Raw genomic sequence first — 24,133 nt, 5'->3', positions numbered from 1 at the left:
AGGTGACCACTGGACATATTGGGTATCATTCTATTGTAATGGAGATGGTGTGAATGTGAAGAGCAGCAGCTGTGTCTTTAACTTACGGTGTTCTGTCTTTTAAGGCTGTGTTTTCTTCAGTCTTCTACTTCGCATCTGTTCCGCTGTACCAGGGATTCCTTATGGTTGGGTAAGTGAAGCAGATGTTCTTGGTGCCTCTCAGCTTCAAGTACGTGAGAACTTTTATTTGGAAAAAGACGTATAGAATATTGAGTGATACTCAGGGTGTTCTGAGTAATTCTTGGCACATAAATATTTAAGATGACTAACTGCTGTAAAGTCTTACACTGAGTTTGAAGAAATTTGAAAAACACCTGGACACTTGAGCTTTTTAAGACTGTGCTAAGTTTCTCACTAGATTGTGTTTTCTTGGGGAAGCCATAATTTGTGTCAGGAACCACAGCAGAGCTGAGGCTTTATAAAAGGGCCCCGTAGCATAATGAGAGGGGCAGAACCAAGGGGCGGGCACATGCCAGCACTGCCGTCAGCAGGGGTTGAAGCCGGCAGGCCACAGCTGCAGGCCTCCTGAGCCTGCCCCTGTCCCAGTAGGGATACGACGACATCACCATGAAGGGAACAGGACCAGCCACTAACCGGGAAACGGGATAGAAAGCAGTGGGACGTCTTCTGAGCTTTGGGAAAGACATGGCTAGTCTGTCCCTAGTAGCAAAAAACCCTGCATTTAAAGACAGCCACTGAGAGATGGTAGGCAAGTGCTTCAAAGGTGTAATGTGCCACAATGATGTTGCCCACCAAGTCCGAAAAGAAAGACTCCAAGTAAACAAAGATGAGGATGGTCATCTGCCATCCTCATCCTCAGTTGTTACACGTAGAGATCATATAAATGTGACTGTTAGTGAGTGACCACAGAATAAAAGCTGTCCCCTGCCACTTTCTGTCTGTGCCCATCAAGGCTTGTCATTCACCTCAAACCAGGGCTCCGTCTTATAACCAGAAAGAACCTGGAAAGTGACAGTTGTAGCCCTGCCCTTGGTGTTGCCCTCACTGTTGAAGCATGGAGGTGGCTGTCCTCCTGACATCCATGTTTGGCATGTGAGGACAGAGAGAGGCACCTGGACCTCTGAGTCAGGACCACGCTGGCTCAGACTGAAAAGGATTGACTGGGTGCCGCCCTCCTCTGTGGTCACACAGCACCTTTCTCTGCTGTGGGATAATCCTCTTTACACTGTAAAGATTTGTCACTCAAATTGTTTTAATAAAATGCTGATTGGCCAGTAGCCAGGCCGGAAGTATCGGTGGGGCAACCAAACTAAGAATGCTGGGAAGAAAAAGGGCGGAGTCAGGAGTCACCAGCCAGACCCAGAGGAAGCAAGATGAGAATATTGTACTGAAAAAAGGTACCAAGCCACGTGGCTAAACATAGACAAGAATAATGGGTTAATTTAACTGTAAGAGCTAGTCAGTAATAAGCTTGAGCTACCAACCAAGCATTTATAATTAATATTAAGCCTCCAAGTAAACTATTTAGGAAGCGGCTGATGGGTATTTGGGAGTTGCTGGTGGAACAGAAACTTCTGCCTATATTTCTCCACAGTACTCAGCTGCCCTCCTGGCTGGTAGACAGCAGACAAAGCAAGTTCTTTCACCTGCAAGCTGATATTAGTACATCCTAAGTGCATGGGACAGCTCCCAGAATTGCTAATAACTTAGCCAGAAACAGGGAGGTTAAGGTCTTTGTTAAATGTCATGTCCCATGAGTCATCTGTCCTCTGTCAGTATCAGCTCTCTGCTGTGAATGCTGTGTCCTCTCTGGACTTCCTGCCTTCTTACACCTCACTGCATCATCAAAGCAGAAGGTGTATCTGTGGCTTTGCCTCCACAGCATCATGTCTTCCCACAGCACAGCCACCCTCTTTCAAGACTGTATATCCTGTTGGGCCCACCCAGAGAATCTATGATAATGTCTCGTGGATAAGTCCTTAGCTTAATTATGTGAACTGCCTATATACTAGTTCTGACAAGGAGAATGTGGGTCTCTGGGAAGCCAGTATGTTTCTGATCACGTTGTGGTATAATGAAGAAAAGGAAGGCCTCACATCTCAGAAACAGATGTGTTTGCTTCCCACCATCCTTGGCTATGGCCCTGGGAAATGTACATAATCTCCTGAGCCTGTTTGATCCAACGGGAAATTACAATGAGAAGCTCCAGGTAGTATTGTGGGCTACTTGTAAGTGCTTCGCACAGAGTGCAACAAATGATAGGTATGCAAAAGAAACTAAAGTAAATATGCCTCTGCTGTGTGACTAGAACCTGTCATGGTGACATTCCAGCCCAAAGAAGTGATAGGTAATCTGCACAAAAATTAGGACAAGCTGGGCATAGTGATGCATGTCTATAATAATCCCAGCACTTGTGAGGCTCAGGCAAGACAAGTTGAGGCCAGTTTGGGTATGTAGTGAGTTCCATTCCAGCCTTGGCTACAGAGTAAGACCCTATGTCAAGAAGAGGGCACTGGATGTTTTTACCAGTTTTATTTGTGATAAACCCAAATTGGGAATAACCAAGATGTATTCACACAAATAAGCAAATGGTTCAATGAGTATGGCTTATCCACCATAAGGCACCACTCAGTTGTAAGGAAGGCACTGTGCAGAGCCACAGCCTGGATCTCAGGGCATGGCACAGAGTCTGGAAAGCCATCCCCAAACTTGCCGTCTGCCTGTGTCTCCACAGTAGCCCTAACATAACAGAAAGAATGGGTTAGATATAGGCCTGAGGGCTCCTTGTAGTCAGGGAGACATGGGCATGCTGGTGGGCTGGGTGTTGAGTGTCAGGCAGGACTGCATCGGGCACTAGCGTGGAAAAGGTTAAGATAGCACTGTATTAGATGGCTGCATGTGAGTCTGCAAGGGTCAAAGTTCACTAAGGAAACTGGACCTGTGGTACAGTACTGTGTAATCCTAGCACGCAGGAGGCTGAGGCAGGAGGATCACAAGTTCAAGGCCTGCCTGGGCTTCCTAGGAAGTTTCAGTTTATCCTTGGCTGTGAGAACCCTGTCTCAAAAAATAAAAAGTTTAAAAAGAAAACTCTGGTTTTAAATAGGTGCCCATCTCTCTAAGAGTCTATGATTTATACGACAGACCTGTGCTGGGCTCGGTAGCCAGGCTCAGGGGGGATCTAAATAGGTGCCGCCATGGGAGTTACGTGTGTTTTATCAGATTGTGTTTTCTGGGTTTGGAGACTTGAACCTACCTCTTGAGTCTAGAAACATGGTCACAATTTGTGTCACAGACAACATTCATCAGGCTGATTGGACATGGCCTTCTTGCTTTCCTAGGTATGCCACTATCTACACCATGTTCCCAGTCTTCTCCTTAGTGTTGGACCAAGATGTGAAGCCGGAAATGGCAATTCTCTACCCAGAGTTGTACAAGGACCTCACCAAGGTAAGACCCCAGTGCCAGCCTCATGCAGTGAGAGCACACCAGCGCTGGCCTTTGTGCGTTCCAGCAAAACAGACCACCTCTTCCCTGGATAGCGTACAGCTATGTAGCAAGCATAATAAAACATGTTTTAAAGTACTGTTTTTAAAAAAAAAATCTCAACTCTTTGTAATAGGCATATGATGATACACATAAGATAAGAATTTAATGAGTGTTTTGAACCATCTGTGGAACTTTCATGAATTTAGCAAAGACATCCAAATCTGTGTCTTCAGTCTTACAAAGGACCCTCTCTGCCTGTGGCTCAGCCTGCCTAGCAATGTCACCATGTGAGAAGACCAGCCTCCTTTTACTCAATGCAGAATGTAGCACTCTCCAGCCTCAGATCTCTAAAGTCTGGGACTAAGGGTATCTGTGCATTCCTGGGTCTAGTTGTGAGTTTCAGAATTACACATTGGAAGTGGTTCACAGCATGTCTCTGTCCCGGAGACATGCTCTGTCCTGTGGAGATAGTGCAAAGTATAGTCTGCCTGCAAAGACTGAAGCTGCCACTGTGAAGAGGCCCCGCTCAGCCCAGAACTGCGCTCTTAAGAATAAGCCATTCCTAAGGAGGCTTGAAGTTGGCCATGTGTTACATCAAAGCATATTTTTAAAGCTAAATACCAAGAGGACAAGAGAAGAGGAGTAGCTGAGCCCTGCACATACAACTTGTTGTAACTTTGGAATTTCCTACATGGCTAGCTTTTCCTAAACCAGCACAGAAAACAAAACCCACTAGCCTTCAATTTAATTTAGGTTTTCAGTTGATAACCTGAAATTATCAACTCCAATTTAAAGAAGTATCAATATGATCTAGTGAAGAAATAATTAAATTGGGTGTTCAAGGAATTAGTTGCTAGCCCAGCTGACCATTAGCAGATTAGGATGTATCCTAGCCGACTGCTAACTAATGGACTAGACTGTAATCCAGCTGACTGCTTACTAACAGACAAGACTAGTTCAGCTGACTATTGACTCAACAGGTAAGTGTTAGGTAAAGTCACATTACTTTAGGGGTTTCATGGTATTAGTATAAGAACCAAAATTATAAAACTTAAGCCTCTTAAAAGAGCTATAAAGTATCCATATAATTTTTCAGGTTAAATAAATCTTCATTATTAGAGTATAAAATAGTAAGGTGTAAATGTCAGAAGAAATTATCCCAAATTTATACATAGTACAGCCAGAAGGAGCACTTTGAGTCTGAAATCCTAAAATGAGATGTGATAGGATCAGATAGGGTCATAGAAACAGAAACTATAGGAAGTTATTGCAAATGACTAGTTTAGTAGCTCATTCATTCCTTATCTCCAGATATTCTGCAAATGTTTGCTTAACAAAAGGGAGAAACCAGCTTTTGATACAAGTTTGCCCCCCCCCCTCCCCACCCTTCTGAGCTCTAGGCAGTCTGCATCCCGTTAGAGTTGGGACACTGGAAGTCGTGTTGCTTAGGTTACAGCACTCACTCAGGGGTTTAGAGGGATTCCCAGTAGCAACAGTGAGATGATAGGCAAGCCCAGTCTTCCACAGGCCTTAGAGGAAACATGGCTTTCACCACTTGTAACAATTTAGGCCTTGTAAGGATCCACCCAAAAGCTGTCATTCTTATCTTTATAGTATCTATTATGTTACATCTCTGGTATACTTCAAACCCTTCAAAATCAAAGTCATAGCAAGTGGATTAAGGTGAACTGTCTTGTCATAATCAGAAGGACCATTTTGAAGCTTTTCATTTTTTTCTGAACACTTTGGCAAGACATCCACATGGCTGCTCTTTCTGTCCTTTAATAATCACAGAACGAGAGATGGGCCACCATGTGCCCATGTAAGAGGCACCTGCCAGATCTGAAGGGCATGAGGTGTAGTCCTTGATCCCGATGAGCCTGCATTTTAGCAGCAGAAAAAAAACATGTTTTGTGGTAAATGCTAGGGTGGTAGCAGAGGACAGCAGCATGCAATAAGCCATAACTTGTAACAGTTGCCCACTGCTCATTTATCCAGCAGCCAAGGGGGTACTATGTTCTTCCCAACAAATACCCTGTGACTTGTCACTTTTCCATTGCTATGAAGAGACACCATGACCAAGGCAACTTATAAAAGACAGCACTTAATTGGAGGTTTGCGTACAGTTCAGAGGAACAGTCCATGACCAGCATGGCAGGGAGCATGGCAGCAGTGAGCAGACATGGCGCTGCAGCAGTAGCTGAGAGCCTACACTTGACCCACAAGTAGGAAGCAGAGAGTGAGGGTCTGGGCCTGGCATGGGCTTTTGAAATCTCAAAGGCTGCCCCAGGTGACACTTCATCCCCTCCAACAAGGCCACACCTCCTCCTCCTTCACAAAACTGGTCTACCAGCTAGGGACCAAGCATTCAAATTTGAGTCTTTGGGGACTGTTCTCTTTCAAACCACCACACACTGTTTCCTGCATATACTTGATAACCAGTCGTTCTAGTCAAGAGTGTAAACAGTACCAGCATTACAGATCCACTTTACTGTTGTGATCAGATTTGCCAGTGGTGGACCTAAACATCTGTTGGTCTGTTCTACAGCCCAAGCCATACCTGCCCCTTCTTAGATGTCACCAGGTGTGGTTTAGGCCTTGGAGACAGAGATGTCTGCTATCTGTCTGTTCACTGAGTAATTGATGAATGGATGAGGGAGTAAATCAGTCAACTACATGAAAAGGCAACATTTCCTTTTCCAAAAAATACCAGTTTGCTTTCTGTAGCTGAAGTTTTTCTCTCCAGCTCCCACTAAGCCCCCACAGTCCCACAGTCCACTTATAAAATAATCACTCAGACACTTATATTGCTTACAAACTGTATGGCTGTGGCAGGCTTCTTGCTAACTATTCTTATATCTTAAATCAACCCATTTCTATTCATCTATAAATTGCCATGTGGCTCATGGCTTACCGGTATCTTAACATCTTCTCATGGCGGCGGCTGGTAACGTCTCTCTGCCTCAGCCTTCCTATTCCCAGAATTCTCCTCTCTCCTTGTCCCGCCTATACTTCCTGCCTGGCTACTGGCCAATCAGTGTTTTATTTATTAACCAATCAGAGCAACACATTTAACATACAGAATATCCCACAGCAGCTTTCCATACAGAAAATAATGTATTTGTAACTGAAATACTTCTTGTTCTTTCTTTGGAACGCAGTTATGCTCTGAACTATTAACGTTGCTTCTCTTGAGTTCACTCACTCTCCACAGGGAATTGACGTGCTGGTACCTCCCAGCCCTGCACGTTTCTCCATGTCCTGGGTGGACACATTCTTAGAGAGCTGGTGAGTCTGAGAACAGGGCTAGTGAGGTGGTTCGAAGTCAGCTGAGACAGCGCACACCCTGAGGTACCCCTGGCTGGTTGTGAATTTGCCTCACAGGTCACAGGTTTACATCATTGGCTAATGGCAGAACTAGTTTGTTTTTTAACAAGTTGCCAAGATAGCCATTAAGTAATTGCAAATGGCCCTTCATAGGAACCATGCAACTGTCTAGCCTCTTCTTTTCTATAGAATAGTCTCAAAATGATTCTCTTTTAAAATGTGTCTATGTGCCCTTGTGTAATTTTTTAAAGTAATGCTGAATAAAACCAAAAATTAAAGGCACAGAAGTTTACAAAGAAAAAAATTTTAATTTCTTTTTTAAGTACCATAATTATATTGGAATCTCATAAAAGATAAAAGTATTTTATGTGATTTCTAATTCTAATATACTAGCAACAGTTAGACCCAAAAATAATACCATTTTTTAGCAGTATAAACAGGCAGAGCACTTTACTATAACTCTGATAAAATATACAAACACATGCCCAGGAACTAAGACACACCTTTGAAAGACTTTTAAAATGTGAAGGGTGTTTTTGATTTGGGGACTGAACTTAATGGTGATTAGTGACAAACTGGTTCTAAAATTTAGATGGAATGGCAGGGAAACTTGGCTTTGTGAAACAGCTTGGAAAAGAGCAAGGTTGATTGGCTCACTTTGATATTTCAAGACTTGCTATAAAATAACAGTAAAGGCAGTAGACAGGACAGACACAGGGAAGCGGAGAGGAATCCACACTTCACCTCTGACCATTGAATTCAAGTGGAGGAATGGGTAGTATCAAAAGATGCTGTCGGGACAGCTGGTCGTACTTACTTTCGACCTTTACTCCCCCACTCCACATGTGCACAGGCGCTCAAGTGACCATTGGTGTACATGTAAACTGAGGCCCTTCTGGAAGAAATACAGGACAGAGTAATTCATAACTTGACAAAGAGTTTTTAGACATAGATCAAAACCATTATCCAGAAAGGAAAAAATAAATTGGACTTCATCATAATTTTAAAGTTTTGTTTTATGAATTATATAGTTTGGGAAATGAGAATATGAAGCCACACCATGAACTGGGAGAAAGTATGTTCAAGTTACACTCTGACAAAGGACTTTTATTCATAATATATAAAGAACTCTCAAGATGCAGCAAGAAAAAAAAAAACGGTTTAAAGAGTGAACAAAAGATCTAAACTAACATCACAGTTGATGTACAGTTATCAAGGAAGCCTGTGAAGAATGCTCAGCACTACTTTTCATCTGAGTTACAAACTTAGACCAATCAACTAGCAGTACATGCCAATTAAGAATGGCTAAAATAACTACCCAGGGCTGGTGAAGTCATGGATCTTGGAGGACAACCTGTCACGGCCACTTTACTCCATCATAATGCCTAACTTTATTCTAAGGCCTGTGCACCCACAAATAAGTGTGGCTATCACCCAAAATCAAAGAGTCTTCTTTTTGCAGCACACGGAGACCATTACAGAAAGCTAAACAGGTCAGAATCAGAGATCAGCTGATCATGGAGACCCCAGCCCCAGCAGACACATCCACAACACTACTCCTGCACGTAAGGCTCAGGGACAGCTCAGAAGAGAAAGTAAAGACCAGGAAGTCCACTGTGAGATTGTCTTCTAGAAATGACAAGGAAGCTACCTCACGATACCTCAACAATATGACTGCTTAAACAAGACCTGAACAATAACAATACCAAACAAGGGAAAACCCATGCGGTCCCCCCTCTAAACTAAGAACGACAGGGAGCTAACAACTGCTGGGAGGGGAGGATTAGTCTCTCCCAAGGATGAGCTTTTAATTGGTCATCCAGTAGAAAGTGATCAGCTCTGAAATTATACACACACAAGCAACACCAAATGGACTCGGCAGTCTGTACTTCGTATTGATGCACACATATACAATGAATGTATTTTTATATATATTCAAAGAAAAAGAGGCCGTCAATTGAAGAGGAAGTAAGGGGGTTATGGTAGGGATTGGGAGAAGGAAAATAGACTTAAAAAAAAGAAATGCCAGAGTTCCCAATACTCGTAAACCTACAAGCTGGTGAGGATGTGCACCAACAGGAAGTTCATGGTGGCTTTGTCATAGTTGCCAAGAGCTCCCTGGACCATGGAAGAGATAAGCGTTCTAGTGACCACAAAACAGCAGCAGTGGCACTAATGTGTGGCGGGATGTTGTACAGAAGTGAGAAGGAAAACAGATCATTCACACAATGAGGGTCACAGATGAATCTCAACTGTGTTTTGCTAAGCAAAACTCAACTCCGAGTTACTTTGATTCCATTCCCCTGAGATCTGGAGATGACAGAACCTGAGGGCAAGAACAGATCAGTGGTTGACAAAACTTGAACTGTGGGGTGGCATGATGGGGGCTGCTGTATCTGCTGTTGTGTTGTGGGTACCTCACCATGCACGCCAGAACCTTCAGACTTGCAGAATGGACCTGCTGTGGCTCTGGTAGGAAGCAAAGTTAGTTGAGATGGCCTGGGAGAATACTGTAATGAAAGAGGGAGTCCTGGCACTTCTGAGAAGCCAGAAACATCCTCTGCTGGTACCCAAAGGACAGGTCTGCTCAAGTGTAGTCCTGTGTGCACATCAGTATGCACACCTGTAACCTGCATGTAACCACAGCATGATTCCAGTCCACGTGTGTGTCATAAACATGTCACTGTGAGCCACACATGCGTTCCACACCCAGTGGCACGTTATGCTTTCATGTTAATGATTTTGCTCATCTTGGGGTTGATTAACCCTTTTGCAGAATTCTTTTTTTATTATGTTTTTGGTTCATCTGCAATCAAAGTGTGTAATGTTTTATTGGAAATATATTAGTGGTAACTCCCATTAATGTGCTGTCATTAATAGTTTCTATATGTTGTATAGTTTATTTGGCTTGAGATACATGTATTTCATAGAAAAGGAAACTGAGGCATGCAAATTTAGTCAGAAGCTGAGGATAAAACAAGAGGTGTGTGCTGGGCAAGGCTGACTCTAGATGTCTGTCCAGAGCCTGTGTGCTCTTCACATGTTTACCACATGGACAGAGCCCCTGTTGGGTGGCCTGGTCTTTGATCCTTGAGTGACTGAGCCTGTCATTCAAAGGAGCAGACATTCCATATCAGGAAGAACAGTTTTATAAGCAGCTTGAAGTCCACAGTCAATGAGTTGCTTCCATGGCTAAAATATTGGTACCACAGAATGAGATTCTTTCCCTCACAGATCTGTTTATAAGCATCTGCATCAAGGAACATTTCCTCTGACTATTTAGTGATGGTTTTTAGACCCATTTTATTATGTAGAGACGTATTAATCTGTGGCCTGTATAGAGTCAGCAGTAGTCATACATGCAGATTAGATGTGTGGCCTTAACACCCTGATATGTTTGCAGCCTTAACAAGACACATGGCACAAATGTCCCCATTAACTTCCAGCGTTTAAATTGATCATTTTCTCTCAGTCTCAGTGCATTTCAGAAAATCTGGCTATTGAGTAAATCTCTTTACTTATACAAAACATTAAAGTTAAATTTCCTTTTACATTCCTGAAGTAAAATTAGTCACATGCTTAATTACAGATGAACTTTATGGCTAAAGAAACCTGCTAAAGTTCTTTGCTTTTAAAATGAGTATTAACTTTAATAAATTACAGTATGGTTGAATTCTTCTTGTGCTCATCTGTAGTAAGGATTAGGGCTCAGTCAGCATTTTCACTGATGGACACTTGTAACCAAGGAAACTGCTTAGATGAAAGTTTATTGTTTACAGTTAAAGTACAACTTGAATTACAGTCTGTACATGTACCTGCATGCATGAGTGTGCACCTCATGTGTGTAGATGCCCACAGAGGCCCAGGTATGTTCACATCCCCCGGAGCTGGGGCTCCAGGTGGTTCTGCACTGCCTTGTGTTGGAAGGACATGAAGCTCCCTGAGCTGCCACGCTCTCTCTCCAGCCCTGCAGCACACATCTTCCTACTCATGCACTTCCATCACTAGAAGTCCCCAACATACTTCAGGTCATCGTGGGATCTAGGCTTTGGTGTGTGATTGCTATCTGCATCCCAGAATTGTCTCCTGGGCCCCCATAACAGTCCGACTTTCATTGTGGGCACTTATGCCCACATCTCCTAAAGAAACTCTCTCCCAGGAAAAGGAATATATTAAAGGCAGAACTTTGGACTCTGATTCGCTGACATCACAGGATGCCAGAGGCATGCAAGTAGGAGCTGAAGGAGAGGGCCAGACTCCCCATTCTTGACCTATACATGCAGGCGTCTCCGTAAGGGAGCGGCTCACACCCATCCTACTCTGGGACCTTAGCACTGAGAGTAAGGACAGTGAGCCCTTGACCATGCTTCTTTGTATAGAAGTATCCCAAGCCTGTGAGATTCAGTGGAGGTGACTGAGCAACATCTCATCTCTATTCTATGCTGGGAGCCTGTGCTTAGTTTGAATGGTAAAGCAGAGTACACAGGAAACCATTCCATCTGTCTGTGCTGGACTTATTAATGTGGAAGATTTTCCTGAAAGGAAATTTTCATTCAGTTGGGACAAGTCATAACTGAAATGCCTTCACCATTTTTATTTGGGAGTGGGGAAGTCCAGAGAAAACTGAGAAGTAAATATTTATTTCCAAAAAGTAACAAAATAGAGGTAAAATACTTTCATTACGATCTTTATCTAGTGGTTCAGTTAAATGTTTGTATGTAGATACCAACTTCTGGGTTACTAGGAATCCAAGGACATGACATGGCTGTGGCTTAAGAACTCCACAGATGAGAGGAGAAGGCATATAAGACCCCAACCAACCACAGGCATTCACTACACACCCATGATGCCCACCCAGGCAGCTTCTTCAGGGGACAGCATCACCTGAGGTACCCTTTGTCAGGGTTAGGACAACATATGGGTGGGCCTAGGGCCCTTGAGATGCTCCCAATTGTAGTTGAAGTTTTCCTGTGTCCACCCAGCTCCTGCAGCTGCTCAGACCCAAGTAAACACACAGAGACTTGTATTACTTATAAACTGTATGGCCGTGGCAGGCTTCTTGCTGTCTAGTTCTTATATCTTCAATTAACCCATTTTTATTAATCTATAAGTTGCCATGTGGCTTGTGACTTACCGGTACCTTACATCTTGCTTCTCATGGTGGCGGCGGCTGGCAGTGTCTCCTGACTCAGCCTTCCACTTAGCAGAATTTTCCTGTCTGCTTATCCCACCTGTACTATACTTCCTGCCTGGCTACTGGCCAATCCGCATTTTTTTAATCAGTCAGTCAGAGCAACACATTCACAGCATACAGAAAGACATCCCCAGCACCCAATCCCCTGTCCCTTAGGAATATATAGTCAGGCATGCTTCTCTGCTCTCCTAACTAACTATTCTACTGTCCACCCTAGGGGAGATCCCTTTCCTTCAAGACCTTCCTCATTTGGGTTTTGATCAGTATTTACCAAGGTAAGACGGACCCTGATTTTGCCAGACCAAAAGTGTGTGTGTGTGTGTGTGTGTGTGTCTGTCTGTCTGTCTGTCTGTGTATGTGTGTAGGCAGTACTGTTTTCTATTTTCACCCGCAAATTAAATTTCAACAGTTTTAATTTCTTCAGCAGTGAAGTATTGGCCAGATTGGTATTCCAGCATGTGGATATGTGCAGTGATATTCTAGGGAGAGCTTTTGGTTTTGGAGGTTTTGAATTTAGAGATAGGGTGTCTTGTAGCCCAAGTGGGTTCGGTCAAACTCATTTGTAGCTGAGACTGGTCTTGAACTCCTGATCCTTCTATTTCCACCTTCCAAGTGCTGGGATTACAGGTCTGTGTCATGTGCCCAGTGTGTGTGGTACTAAGGGTCAGGCCCATGACCTCCTTTAGACAAAGCCGGTGCTCTGCCTACTTAGCTGCGTTCCCGAGCCCCAGACTGGTACTTTTTAACTATTGTATGTCAGCTAATCAGAAAACTCTAGTAAGCACTTTTATACTGTGCTGTACAATGGTTTTCTATGAGATAGTGAAAATAATAAGGCTTTGAGATAGATACCTGTTATGTAACTGGAAGCTGTTGCCCTCTGCTAGAGCTCCAGTGAAGGACGAATTACCCGAGCATAACTGGCTGGCAGATCAGAGATCTTGTGTAAGACATACTATGAAATCAACCAGAGGGGAAGTTGGCTTCCTGCAGCTCTTTAAAGTTTATGAACCTCCAGCATTTGGACTGGCCTGTGTGTCCTCACGAAGAGTGTCTCTGCTCCTGGTCCCTGTTGCGTGTGTAAGCCAGCTGGTCCTGTGCTGCCTTCTCTAGCTAGCTTATGCAGTCAGTTCCCAAGCCAGCAAAGAAGCTGCACTGAAAGGCTGCTCTACCCTCCTTCTCCCAGGTGGCATCCTCATGTACGGGGCTCTGGTGCTCTTCGAGGCGGAGTTCGTCCATGTCGTGGCCATCTCCTTCACAGCACTCATCCTGACTGAGCTGCTCATGGTAGCTCTGACTATCAGGACATGGCACTGGCTGATGGTTGTGGCAGAGTTCCTCAGTCTGGGCTGCTATGTTGCCTCACTTGCTTTTCTAAATGAGTATTTTGGTAAGTGCTTGAAGCAAATTAACCTTTTGTTGTTATCTCTTCAGTAGCTCATATTATAGACAAATCCCATAGCAGAAAGTTTCACAACACAGAAGCTGGTTTTTATGGAAAGATAAAAATCTTGCAGTGAAGACCTTCACAGTCTTACTTAGGTTTGTTCCCAATCATTTTCCCTACAAGACCTACAAGAGCTGTGCTATTTATGTTTTCATGGTGGAAGCCACTGACTGCCTCAAGGCAGGCGCTTTTAGAGAGGAGGTCTGGATGGGCATGTGCCACGTGTATTCTACTTCCTTCTGCTGTCTGCAGAAGTTACAGCAGCCCAGCAGCCAGCCAGTTTCCTCATGGTAGCCTTAGGCTCCTCACTGTGTGACGAGGAGTCTTCACCAGCACTCTCTGAGATGGAGTCCAATGCCTGTTGCTTCTAATGCATTCCTTATGCTAGCCCTAGCCCAGCTCACGATGACTTGCCAGATGACTTTGGGATATGGGGCCACTCTGAGCCCAGCTTTCTTAGAAAAAAGGTCCTAAGTGAAGCGTGCTGTGTTTCCTCAGGAGTTGTCCATCTGTGAACTTTGGGATATGGGGCCACTCTGAGCCCAGCTTTCTTAGAAAAAAGGTCCTAAGTGAAGCGTGCTGTGTTTCCTCAGGAGTTGTCCATCTGTGAATCTACACTGCTGTGTCCTCAACGTTCCCAGTACCTCCCATGTCCCTTGACACTGCTGCACCCTCACCTGGCCCACTCTGCTACACACTGATAGGTTTCGTCATTCTTCTTCCCCAGCCAGAGGTTGAGAATGGCAGGAGCCAGGTCACCCAGTGGGGTACCCACTTGCCAGGCTTCAAATAGAGGGTTTGGGCATGCTCCATGTACCCATGGTGTGCGTTCTTATAGCTGCCTGATAGGCAAGCAGTGTGCTTCCTATCCGAAAGGAAAGGCTCCAGGCTTCAGAAAGGAGAAAGCTTTCTGTGTCCCTCTGTGTTCTCCATGTTCACCCATGACAGCAGCAACAAGTGCCATCATGAGCAGTTGTCCTTACAAGTTAGTCACACACCTATGGCCCCTGCACTTAACATGGAGACACTGCGACTTTGGGGTGATGAGTGTGGAGTTTGCACACTGATGAGTAGCAAAACCTCTCTAGGTCGTGGATCAAAGCCACGGTGAGTAAATACAGTTGCTGTAGGCCATCACTCTTTAGACCAGGCAGGGGATGATGCAGATGGGAAGTGGAAAGAGTTAGCTATACATTAAGAGAAACATGAAATATACATATAAAATGCCTATGACTTGTAAGAAAGGGCTTTCAAATGAGAGTGTCAGGTGTGGCAGTGTTCTGAAGTGGACACTCTTAGACACTAGCACAGATTCAGGGAACGTGTCTGGGCATTTGCTTCCATGTTATAGTGACGTAACTTATATTGCGTTCTGTTTAAAAGATTATGTGGCAGCAGGCAATGAAATGAAAGTTTACAACCCCAACCCCAAGTGCATGCATTTCACACTAACATTCTACTGCTCTTGAATGCATTTCTCCAGTAAGTAGCTAACTAACCACTTAATGCCTGAGCCTCTTTCAAGCTTTCCTTCATCTGCTTTATTCATGTTTTCTCTTGGCACAGGTATAGGCAGAGTATCTTTTGGCGCTTTCTTAGGTAGGTAAAGTTATTATTCCCTTCCAGAGTACAGACATTTAGGAAAACAGTGTTGGTGGGCACACTAGGCTAATTCTTTAAAGTTCCAGTACAAACCAGTTTTCCTCTAACTCAGCACTTCTCACCTCACTGAGACCTCGGGAAACCGCCCTGAGCTACCTACCCACATAGTGTGCTCCTGGGTGTTTTCTGGCATCTGGCCCAGCTGTCCTTCCTAAAACAGACTTGCCTGTAAGTGCCAGCTAGAGGCTTTCTCCAGCTGTGCATGTAGGGCCTAGAGCCTAGGCCCTAATGTAAGTCTGTAACTCTAGTGAGCAGACCCTCATCCCAGCTTTAACAGCAGTCTAGGGGACTCTGCAGTTTCTAGACTCTTATGCACAGGTGAGACTTTTCACATGTGTGTTGCCATGAGGACTTTGATGACCTTGTTACCAGCAAAGTGAGCCTGTGTCCTATGTAAATCATGCTAAAGTGTTGTCTACCTGTTAGCCACGTACAATCCCTTCCCAGTGCCAAAAAATGTTCACTGTGTTGAGAGAAGCACAGATTGAACAGGTGTACAGATCAGACAGCTGGGCAGTCAGGACAGTCAAGGTCAAGGGCAGACCTGTGTACATGACCATGATGGAGCCCATGGCTCTGGGAATGCTGAGGGGTTCAGTCTGGGTGGGGTATGATCTTAGGTTCTAGAAGCTCCTGTAGTTGGCTCTCAATCTCTCCTCTACCTCCTCCTACAGATGTTGCCTTCATCACAACTGTGACCTTCTTGTGGAAAGTGTCAGCCATCACTGTGGTCAGCTGCCTTCCACTCTACGTGCTCAAGTACTTGAAGCGAAAGCTGTCCCCTCCCAGCTACTCCAAGCTGTCCTCCTGAGTATGACAAGAGGCCAGGTAGAGACACTCCTGCGCTGGGCAGCATGAGGGACTGGCACTGCTGGTGGGCTGAGGGCTGAGCTCCCCGGCCTTCCTCCCAGTGTCTGTACTGAAGCAGCGTGAACAGCTACTGAAAGGAAGTGATTGCTTCAGCACGGCTGGGCAGGCTTTAGTTCCTGAGCATCCGAAGCCTGATTTCTGCAGTGTCCCAGCACTCGGCTCCTTTCTTTGATGGTGTACTGTAGAAAGCCATTCCTGCTCAGACTGGAGATGCCATGCCTGCACATGCCACTGTGCCTCAGCAGACAGTGGGCCTGCTCGTCCACCCTCTGCCACGGGCACACTCCTCTTCAGATGCAGTTTCGCTTCTCAGTGGACAGTCCACACATAACAAGCCCAATGGCCAAGTGGTGACACTTCTGATATCCTAATTCCGTTGCAGCTATGAATGTAAACCATTCCTCAAGGCACTGCTGTTAGCTGATACATTTTTATATCTGTGAAACCATATCCAAACTGTTTACGTAGAACTCAGCTGTCCTGTGCCACTCACAGCACCACAGTGCTCTGCTTCCTGAGTAGGTGTCCCTATCCACCTGGTCATCATACTCTCAGCACTCGTCTGAGCTCGTGAGGGCAGATCCTCTGTCGAAGGCTGCACTGAGGGCTGATGGGAGTTCCTTGGAGGGATGCTGGGTTAGAGTTCGCCCCATGCATTGTGTGTGTGCAGCTCTGCCACACAGTGGGTCTCGTGACCTCAGCTCTTCACACTGTAAAGCAGGCTGTGGGAGTCTCCTTTGCACTAGTTTTTTGTATATGTTTATGCTCTTCAGCTTGGCTTCCCCTCAAATGCGGGCCCCTAAGACCCCGCGATCTTTGGGGAAGGACAAGCTGTGTGAGTGGAGTACTGAGGATGTCGCCCTAGCAGGCCACAGTCTGGGCAGGACCCTCCGCCTAGGCTCCTGTGAGCACTGCTTTTCAGAGGAGAAACTCTTGGCCTGCAAATAAAGCTTCACCCGTCCCTACAGTGCCTCGACTTGACCGCTTTTGTTAGTAGTAAGGAACCTGCTGGATGCTTAAGCATTCCCTTTCCCAACAGAAGTGCAGTCAGGGAAAGCTGTTTCTTACATCCCCCACAAGGTGTCACTGTTTGTTGTCAGTTCACAGGCGGTTTTCTTCTCCCTTTTGAAAGAGGGAGCCCAGAGGTCATTGACCAACATGTCTGACTGGACTTCATGATGTCCCCACCCCTTCATTGATGCAGCGTGAATTAAGGGTATCGGATTCACAGAAATGCCAAGAGGCCATGAGCTGAGGGCATATTGCTTGGGTCAGGGTGTAGACTGACTGCAGATCACTCACTCACCTGGGAACACACACACACACACACACACACACACACACACACACACACACACACACGGGAAACTAACCAGCGTGGTGGTAAAGAGTTTTGGGCAGCCTCAGAGAACAATATACCATGAGCCTCTGGGGTTCAGCAGCTTTCACACAGTAGTGGGATACAGAGCAGAAGTAGTCAGCCTTTACGTCTTCAGAGGTTGAGATGCATGAAATCCTAGTTAGAGGCTGTGGGAAGCCAATGTGGTTTCTCATCCATGAAGTGAACATAATCTCCCCCTCAGGGTGCCGCTGTCCGGGTCAAATGAGACGACGATGGGAGGAAGCCCTGAGCAGATGCCTGGCACACAGTGACTCAGAAGGTCTGTGTAGCACTGGTCCTTGGCCGGATTGAAGAAAAGGACTGTTTAATAAAGGATCATTAGACCTGATCTAGCTCAGGCCTACAAAATAGCTCTTCAAGTGTCAGGGGAAAAGAGCCACCTTGAGGGGCAGCGTGGTGTCCTGCTGGCTTCTGAGACAACCTTGTTGAGTGTAGTTTTAAATTCTGGAGCTGTGTGGGCACCAGAAATTCTCCTGGACAGGCTTGCCTGCTGTGAGCACTTTCCAGCCCTCACAGGGCGTCTGCAGGCCTGCTCCTCTGCCTTGTGCAAAGAAAGAACCTCTGCACTGTCTAAGGGCGCTGGTCTTGACCTCACTCCCCATTGGAAGCACCAAAGCAGGAAACTTTCACAAGTTCTTCTAGTACACAAAGGCATGTGACAGACATGGTCTTGCTTATTACACGTGAAAAATGGATGTAAGCAAGCTGGCTGGAGAGATAGCAAGTGGACAGACTCCCTGGAAAGATGAAAAGATTCACTCACTCCAAGAAGGAGACAGCATTGGGATCAGAGGATGGAGTGGAAAGAGTACAGAGCAGTAGAGCGGAGTGGAGGGTAGCGCAGGAAAGGCCAGGGAGGCAGACATGGCGGGTGAACAGAGGGAAGAGTGAGCTGTGGCCAAGTGGGAAGGTGCATGGGTAGGCAGCCCGATAGATAGTGGTTAAATGAGTGGATAGGTCAGTGTGGGGGCGGGGATGGATGGATGGGCGGGTGGGTGGGTGGGTGGTGTGCCCAGTTGGTGAATAAGTGAGGAAGCAGACAGCTGGATAATGTATTGATAAAGAAATGAGTATAGACGGGTGGGTGGGTGGATGCTGGTGATGAGTGGCCAGGTGGGCGGGTAAACTTAGATGGCCACATAACATTTCAGCCTAGGACCACCATGCTTTTTCTTCTAACAGTTGTGAAGCAGAGAGGGCCTCGCTGTGTTCCCACAGAACCATAACATTGTTAAAGTGGCCACTGGTTCTTTCCTGTGGTGCTCAGAGCCCAGCAAAGAGGCTATAGTAGAAAGACTCAAGAGTAGCCGAGCAAGCCAATTGCTGCCCTACCTCTGAGGGAGGCCTGGGAACCTGTTCTCATGGGCAGCTCCAAGCATGATAAGTGTACCAGAGGCCTTAGTCAAAAGACAGCTGACCCAGCTAGACAAAAAGCAAAACTCACTACATCCTAGACTGAGACACAGTGGGCTGAAAGCAAATGTACGGGACGGCCACAGTGTGCTAACAAGAGGTATCATGAAGCCAGGTGGCCATGGCAGTATCATTCCCAGTAGACTGCAAAATAAAAAATATCCCTTAGGCCAAAGAGAACATTTGATGGAAATTCTGCTGAGGTGAAGTGGATACATGAAAGAACACTCTGGTCTCAGTAGACCAGTTGCCTTCCTAAGCATAGCTAGCTTATTATTTTCATTTTTTTAAGATTCTTTTTCTCTGTGCATACATGTAGTGTGTGTGGTGTATGTACATGTATGTATAAGCAGGTATGCACGCCCATACATATGTGGAGACCAGAATGGGACGTCAGGTGGCCTGCTCTATCATTCCCTGCCTTACTCCCTTGAGACCAGATCTTTCCCTTAACCTGGGGCGAGGCTGGTACCCAGCATGCCCCAACGATCCCGCCATCTGCCTCACAGCACTGGGGTCGCAGGTGCAAACAGCCACACCTAGATCTGTATGTAGGTGTTACAGACGTGAACTAAGTTCGTGCTTACATAGCAAGTGTTGTTACCTACTAAAGCATCTCCTCACCTCTGTGATTGGCATCTGTACCACTGTCGGTAACAGCAAGCCTGGAAGGAGAGAAACCACGGTGATGCTGTCAGCCCATCGCGATAGCCGGGCACCCAACCACTGCAGAAAGCACCGCAGAGTGGCAGGTGCTGACTCGGGGACAGCCCCAAAGAAGCCCAAAGCCAGATTCAAGGAGGCATGATTCCAACACTTAGGAGGCTGAGGCAGGAGGATTGTAAATTTGAGGACATAACAAGGCCCTGTTTCACAAATCAAAGCAAAAATCAAACAGCCTGTTTATAAGAAGGCGGAAGAAGGGACTGGCTAGAGAAATTCTAAACTATTTTCAACGTAATGAAAATGTCAAGATTTGAGAGACACGGTCAGAGCCATGCTTGAGGGATGGATAGGTCCAAATGCTTACATGAGAGGGGAAGTCTAAAATCAAGACTTCATTTCTGGGAAACTAGGGGGAAATAGCAAAGCAGGAAGCAAAATAATATAATAATAATAATAATAATAATAATAATAATAATAATAATAATAATAACGTCAGCAAAGAAAGGTTCCTACTGGAGGCAATAATCCCAGAAGCCAGCTCTGAAGATCAGCTGGAGCCCCCACCCCACCCCACCCCATGTGCCATGCCCCCACATGCTGAGGAGAAAAGAGACTAAATCTCTGTGCTTTGGTTCCATGATGAGACAGAAGAGCAGGTTAGTGTAAAAACATACCTGAGAAAATCAGGAAAGTGAAAAGGCTCATTGGGTCCATGGTTTCTGGGTGTCAGCCCATAGTCCAGAGAAGCAGAGAATCACATCAGGGACTGTGCGCTGGATCAAAGCTGCACTCTTGGAATGGACAGGAAGCTGAGAGGTACAGGAAGGGACCAGGGCTCCCATGTCCCCTTCCTTCTGGGCACACCCCTAGTGGCCTAAGCCCCTCCCTTTAGGCCCCATCTCTGACTAGGTCGCATACTTCCCCACACACCATCTCCTGGAAACCAAACCTCAACACCTGAGTCTTTGGCGGGAACCCTGCAGTAACATTCTTGGGGCTTGGAGGGTGGGGAGCCGAACATTCTGTGGCAGGCAGTAGCAGCACTATAGCCCATCATTTCTGCTCCTCACTGTACATGGTAGACAGGGGAGGGGTCTTCCCCACAGCTTACAGTTTTTTACTTCCTATGAATGTATATTCAAAATACAAAGTTTTAAAAACAACAAAGATCTGCTGAAGCCTGAGAGACCTTCTGTGGAGTGGTCAAATCAGACACACCCTGGGCCGAGCGTGGGACGTGAGCTCAGGCCTGGGCAGCAGCCCTTCAGATTCCTCTGGTTTTTCTGGAAGGAAAGCCAGTTGGCAAGGCCAGTCAACTGCAAGCAGATCTGTGAGAGGCAGCGATGCGTGGCTTGTGGACAGCTCCCGTGTGGGCCAGTACCTGAGACCCAGCCCAGATGGGAAGGACCTGCGTGGGCCAGGGGTCAAGAGGCCACAGGTCCATGTCTTAGGAAATGCCTGCCTGCCAAAGTTTCTGGCCTTGTGTTGCCACGGAACAGGACTCCCCAGGGTTGCAGAGGGTGCAGTAGGTACCAGGAGGGAAGGCTGCCAACCTGTCACTCCCACTGCTCGGTGGTTACTTTTTCAGTCCCACCGCTCTCCTGCGGAATGTTCTTGGACCCTATGAGGATGTTGTCCTTACGCATCCTCTTGCCCCAGCACATCTGGAGTCTGGCACCTCCTGCTGCTGGCACCCTTGAGGGTGGGACTGGCCTTGCAAGCCTTCATGCCTCAGAACAGCAGCATGGTACCACAGGCATGCTCGGAGAGTGCAGTATCAATAACTAAGGCACAGAGAACTTTAAGGGTTGGGGGGGGGGGGGACTGAACTGACCTTGCAGGCAAGGGTGGTACATGTGTGGACCTGGCTGTGCCTAGCACACTGCTTCTCAAGCCACAGGGCCACATCCATGTAGGTCCCTAAATCATGCTTGCTAGTACATCTAGGCCCATATAGAACACCTAAAGGGAGTGGGATGGGACGAGGTCATAGAGCTGGACATAGACAAGCACCTTTGTCCCCAACGCTGGGTCTGCACCCTGCAGCCCCCAAGTTTTCCCAACCAGGGGCTCCACTGGGTACCAATCAACCCTGGCCTCTCCACCCTTCTCATGCAAGATTGGCTGGCTTCACATCCTCATATAAAAGCTGCCCACCTACAAATGTAACTGCACAACCATGCCAAGCCCTACATTCTCCCTTCAGCTTGTAAGTGTCCGCAGGATTTGGCTGAAGCCTCAATGGGATATGATCTGTTCAGCTCTGCCTACTCCCCTCTGCCCTGCGTTTGGGCATCGGTCAGTGACTTGACAGAGTGGAATATGAGTCTGGGAAGGACCCTGGAGGGACAGTGTCCAGCTCTAGATTCCAGTCAGGCACATGACACCAACCTGTGTCATCACACAGTGTCTTTCAGCGGTACGTAGATGTCAGGTTATAAAACGTTGCCTCCCACCAACCACTGTGCCTCCCTCAGTCTGCACTGGCACCTCTGAGTATGGATGTCATTCCAGATCATCCCAGGAGGGGGCAATAGAAACCAAGAAACGGTGCTTCCGAGTTGCTCCGGATGCCCAGGCTCTGGTCGGGTTAGTTAGCTGATGAACAGAATGAGCACTCCCTCGATGCCACGTCTTCATGGGGCCCAACAAGGGCTCCTGGCTTTGTTATGACAGAGAAGCATGCTGCTGCTCACAGACACTTGTTTGCGGATGGTGTCTGGTTTTGCCCAAGTGGGAAGCCTAGTTCCCTTTGCAATGGGGCCCCAGAGTCTGAGTTCCAAGTGCTTGGTCCTTGTGGGAAAAGTTTGAGGGATACAACCCAGGGCCTGGGCCTTGAGGATTCATCTGGGAGGTCCTGTATACCTGTGGAGCCAGGGGGTCTCGGGAGGGCGGGGAGGGCTGAGATCTCCCCTTCCATTATGCTGATCCTGAACACAGCATTATCGACAGAATCTTTCCGAATCCTGTCACTGTGGCTTGGACCCAGAAAAGAACTAGGCATCCTTCAGTTACACTTTGAGTATTCCAGAGTGTCTCTGCTGCCGGCTGCTTCCCACCCTGCATCTCAGACAGCACTGTGCCCAGCACATTTTAGCAGTTGGTATGCTCCCTACAGGCCCAGGGTGAACTGTGACCTTAACCTAGATGCGCATACAGATATGTGTGGGCAGCTTTGCAAGTATGGAGTTCAGCAGCAAGTGTCTGAGGTCTTCCAGAGCCCACCCTCAAGGGGAAAGATACCATGGGTACCACTTCCCTCTGGAGGGGGGAGAATGAGGCCTTAAGAATCGAACATTCATGCAAGTATCTGGGCTTTTATGTGAAAATGGAGTTGAAACATTGCCTATTGATGTGCCCATGATTTGAGAAGCCCAGTGGTGCTGGCATCCCAGCTAGGGTGTCGTCCATACCCAAGGGTCATCCAGCTGCTCCCAACCAGCAGCCCTTTCTTGACCTAAGGCTGAGTGACTGTGACTCAGTTTCTCCCTGAGAAGAACAGCCTGTTATTATTGAAGATATGGACTATGAACAGGGCTTTCTGAACATGTGGAGGGCTGTGTGTCAGAGCAACCTTGGGCTCTCCTGGAGAAGTGGCTGTACTTCTATGTCCTTAACCTGGAGGCACCGAGTTGCCCTGCCAGGACCTGCTGCCGTTGGTCTGCACTCAATTATTCTGCTAAGACCTGCTGATCCCAACATTCATTTTTTGAAGCCATTTTCTGGGTAAAGTGCCCACAACACTAGGAACTCTCCGCCTCGCCCCATGAGCCCTAGAGATGGGTGTGCCCCTCCCCCAAGTCTGGAAGTAAAGTACAAAGAATATTCAAACAGTAGGACCTGCCCTACCTGCCCTGACCCCTCTACCCGCCTGCAGCTCAGGCCCCTCACATGTAGGTCAAGTTCTGCACAGGAGATTAACCTGGGTCACGAAAAGGTTGTGGACCATTGCCTTTCAATTATGCATCTGACTCCCACATCCTCAGGGTGCTGTTAATTGTTGGTATTTCTCTTTCTGTAAAGAGTCCTTTGTAGTTCTTCAAGGTTGTGAAGCTAACATTACCTGCTGTAGGTCTGTGGGAGAAAGCGCTACTAGCTATCTTAATTTCGGTGACTAATGGTGTGTTCATATCCCTCATGCAGAGTTTCCCAGGGCCAGCCCCTTTCTATTCATACCATACATGTAGAGCTTCCCAGAGCCAGCCCCTTCATATTCCTGTCATACATAAAAACTTCCCAAGACAAACCCTTCATATTTATATCAGACATGCAGAACTTCCCAGGACCAGCCCCTTAATATTCATTTCATACATGTAAAGGTTCCCAGAATGAGCCCCTTCATACATCATGCATGCAAAACTTCCCAGGACATGTCCCTTTATAATCACATTATACATGCAGAGCTTCCTAGGACCAAGAGAACAAAATACTAGTGTGGAGATAGATGGTATGTTAGAGACAAGGAGCGAGAGGAAGATGTTCCAGAGATGGACTAGGGACTGATCTTCAGCTAGAATTGGGAGGCTGTGCCAAGGGCAAACTTATAAAGCTGTAAAATACCTAGGCACAATGGAACAGGCCACCAGGGAGCCTGGGAGGCAGAAATGGGGAGAGGGGTATCCTGGGAGGCATACTGGGTCTCCTGACACAGCACACTGAAACTGAG

At 46.6% G+C, this 24,133-nt stretch overlaps 1 protein-coding gene across 1 annotated transcript in view; it reads left to right on the top strand.

Annotated features, from left to right (window-relative positions):
* Nucleotides 1-17,716, top strand: part of Atp9b (ATPase phospholipid transporting 9B (putative)) — a 220,255-nt gene extending 202,539 nt beyond the window's left edge. Inside the window, 7 exon segments of the mRNA XM_059246365.1 lie at nucleotides 105-169; nucleotides 3,339-3,447; nucleotides 12,225-12,282; nucleotides 13,194-13,397; nucleotides 15,021-15,053; nucleotides 15,791-15,944; nucleotides 17,570-17,716. Coding sequence (XP_059102348.1) covers nucleotides 105-169; nucleotides 3,339-3,447; nucleotides 12,225-12,282; nucleotides 13,194-13,397; nucleotides 15,021-15,053; nucleotides 15,791-15,927 — 606 coding nt within the window. The 3' untranslated portion in view covers nucleotides 15,928-15,944; nucleotides 17,570-17,716.
* Nucleotides 17,717-24,133: the final 6,417 nt, after the last annotated feature.

The sequence above is a fragment of the Peromyscus eremicus genome, chromosome 19 (assembly GCF_949786415.1).
Source record: "Peromyscus eremicus chromosome 19, PerEre_H2_v1, whole genome shotgun sequence".
In the NCBI taxonomy this organism is placed as follows: domain Eukaryota; kingdom Metazoa; phylum Chordata; class Mammalia; order Rodentia; family Cricetidae; genus Peromyscus; species Peromyscus eremicus.
This window is presented reverse-complemented; position numbering and strand designations above follow the sequence as displayed.